General features: G+C 37.1%; 1 protein-coding gene across 1 annotated transcript; it reads left to right on the top strand.

Moving 5' to 3' along the window:
- Nucleotides 1–316: 316 nt before the first annotated feature.
- Nucleotides 317–673, top strand: LOC128210479 (proline-rich protein 2-like). The gene has a single exon (XM_052914827.1). The coding sequence runs from the start codon at nucleotides 317–319 to the stop codon at nucleotides 671–673; it is 357 nt and encodes a 118-aa protein (XP_052770787.1).
- The last annotated feature ends 1,152 nt before the right edge of the window (nucleotides 674–1,825 follow it).

Raw genomic sequence — 1,825 nt, 5'->3', positions numbered from 1 at the left:
TGTTTCTATATTGCTTTACAGTGATAACTTTGAACTTAACTCATTAAATTTCATTTTTAACTGATAGATAGATGGCTTAAAGTAAATTCTTAATGATTAATAATGGGCGGCGTGAGCGAAAAATACAACCCCATTGGCTGATTGTCAACACTGACGCAGGGAGTGTGTATCGGATGAGTGGCAGCAGGCGGGCCTTTAAACAACCGCAAAAGTAGAATTTCTGATGATTAAGTCTAGAACTTAATGATTGTATTTCTGTAATGTCATTAGCGAAATACATAGGTTGAAAAAAGTGAAAGAGAGTGCATAAAAGAACATGCAGGGGATCAGGCAGCTAGGTTTGCCAACACCAAAGGTCCTGCAGGGGATTGGGCAGCTAGGTTTGCCAACACCAAAGGTCCTGCAGGGGATTGGGCAGCGAGGTTTGCCAACACCAAAGGTCATGCAGGGGATCGGGCAGCTAGGTCTGCCAACACCAAAGGTCATGCAGGGGATCGGGCAGCTAGGTTTGCCAACACCAAAGGTCCTGCAGGGGATCGGGCAGCTAGGTCTGCCAACACCAAAGGTCCTGCAGGGGATCGGGCAGCTAGGTTTGCCAACACCAAAGGTCCTGCAGGGGATCGGGCAGCTAGGTTTGCCAACACCAGTATCGGCCCTTTCCAAAAAAAAATAACAAGCTAAACTGTGATGATGATAAAATATGTTATATTTCGTATCAGCATATGCATAGGAATTATAATTGTGTTTCCTAAAACTACGGAAAAGGTGGTTTTAAAAGTACTTTGACATTAAGGGGATCGTGTAATGCAAAATTGAATAGTAATAAAAACAGCAAATAATAAGTTATGTATAACAAATTTAATTGAAGAGAAAATCGAGAGAGAAAAGGTTAGTGGTGCACTCACTAAGCTAACTGAGTCTTATGGAATAGATCAGTTACTATATATTATCATTTGCCTCCGTAAGTATCCCAAACTAATCATAATCCGAATGATGCTAAGATCCAAAAAGTAGTGTGTTAGTGTTCAAAGAATGAACTTGTCTAATGTTTTGAAAATAATCCATGTATTTTGACTGTAAATAGTGAAAAGAATTAGTATACGGTACTTTCTTCCGCATTACAATGACAACATAACGAAAAGTGTCTGAGATGAGTATTAAACAAATCTTAAACCAGATTACTACAGTAGAAATATCTAAATAGATATATATAGATATACGTGCATGAAATACAAATTAGACAAAATCAATGCATCGAAAGTGCTGAGAGACTGGAGGAAGGTAAAGTGGGTGACAAGACTGAATTTAATGACACAAGGCATCGAATAGGTAACAGCGAGTTAAGGTGAACATCAAATGAAAAACCTTAGATATTGAACATCACTTTTGGTTTTAGATCTGTTGATGAGTGTTGTCACGTCTTCAATGTTTTACGGCATTACAATCAATCCCAATTACCACTATGGGTATTTTCAGTTCTTTATTTTTAAGAGAATAGTCGCATATGTGTAGACAGTAAGACTCGGCACTTACGACATCGATTACGAAACAATCATCTAAAAAACATTTATAGGCGAATCGTCGCATAATTACACCTAATGCACTTCATTTTTGCTTATCAAGTGCCTTTCACTTTATATTAAATATGAATAATTATATTCCATTACAAATTAATAACAAAGTGTTAAAAAAGTTGTCTTCATTAAATTTCGTTTACTTCCATCGCCAAACTTACAAAATGTAATCAAGTTTTTATTAACGAATCCGAGTTAACCACTTCAAATGCAATCATATGGATACCATTAGCTCATTGAATGACATTTCC

The sequence above is a fragment of the Mya arenaria genome, chromosome 12 (assembly GCF_026914265.1).
Source record: "Mya arenaria isolate MELC-2E11 chromosome 12, ASM2691426v1".
Taxonomy (NCBI): domain Eukaryota; kingdom Metazoa; phylum Mollusca; class Bivalvia; order Myida; family Myidae; genus Mya; species Mya arenaria.
This window is presented reverse-complemented; position numbering and strand designations above follow the sequence as displayed.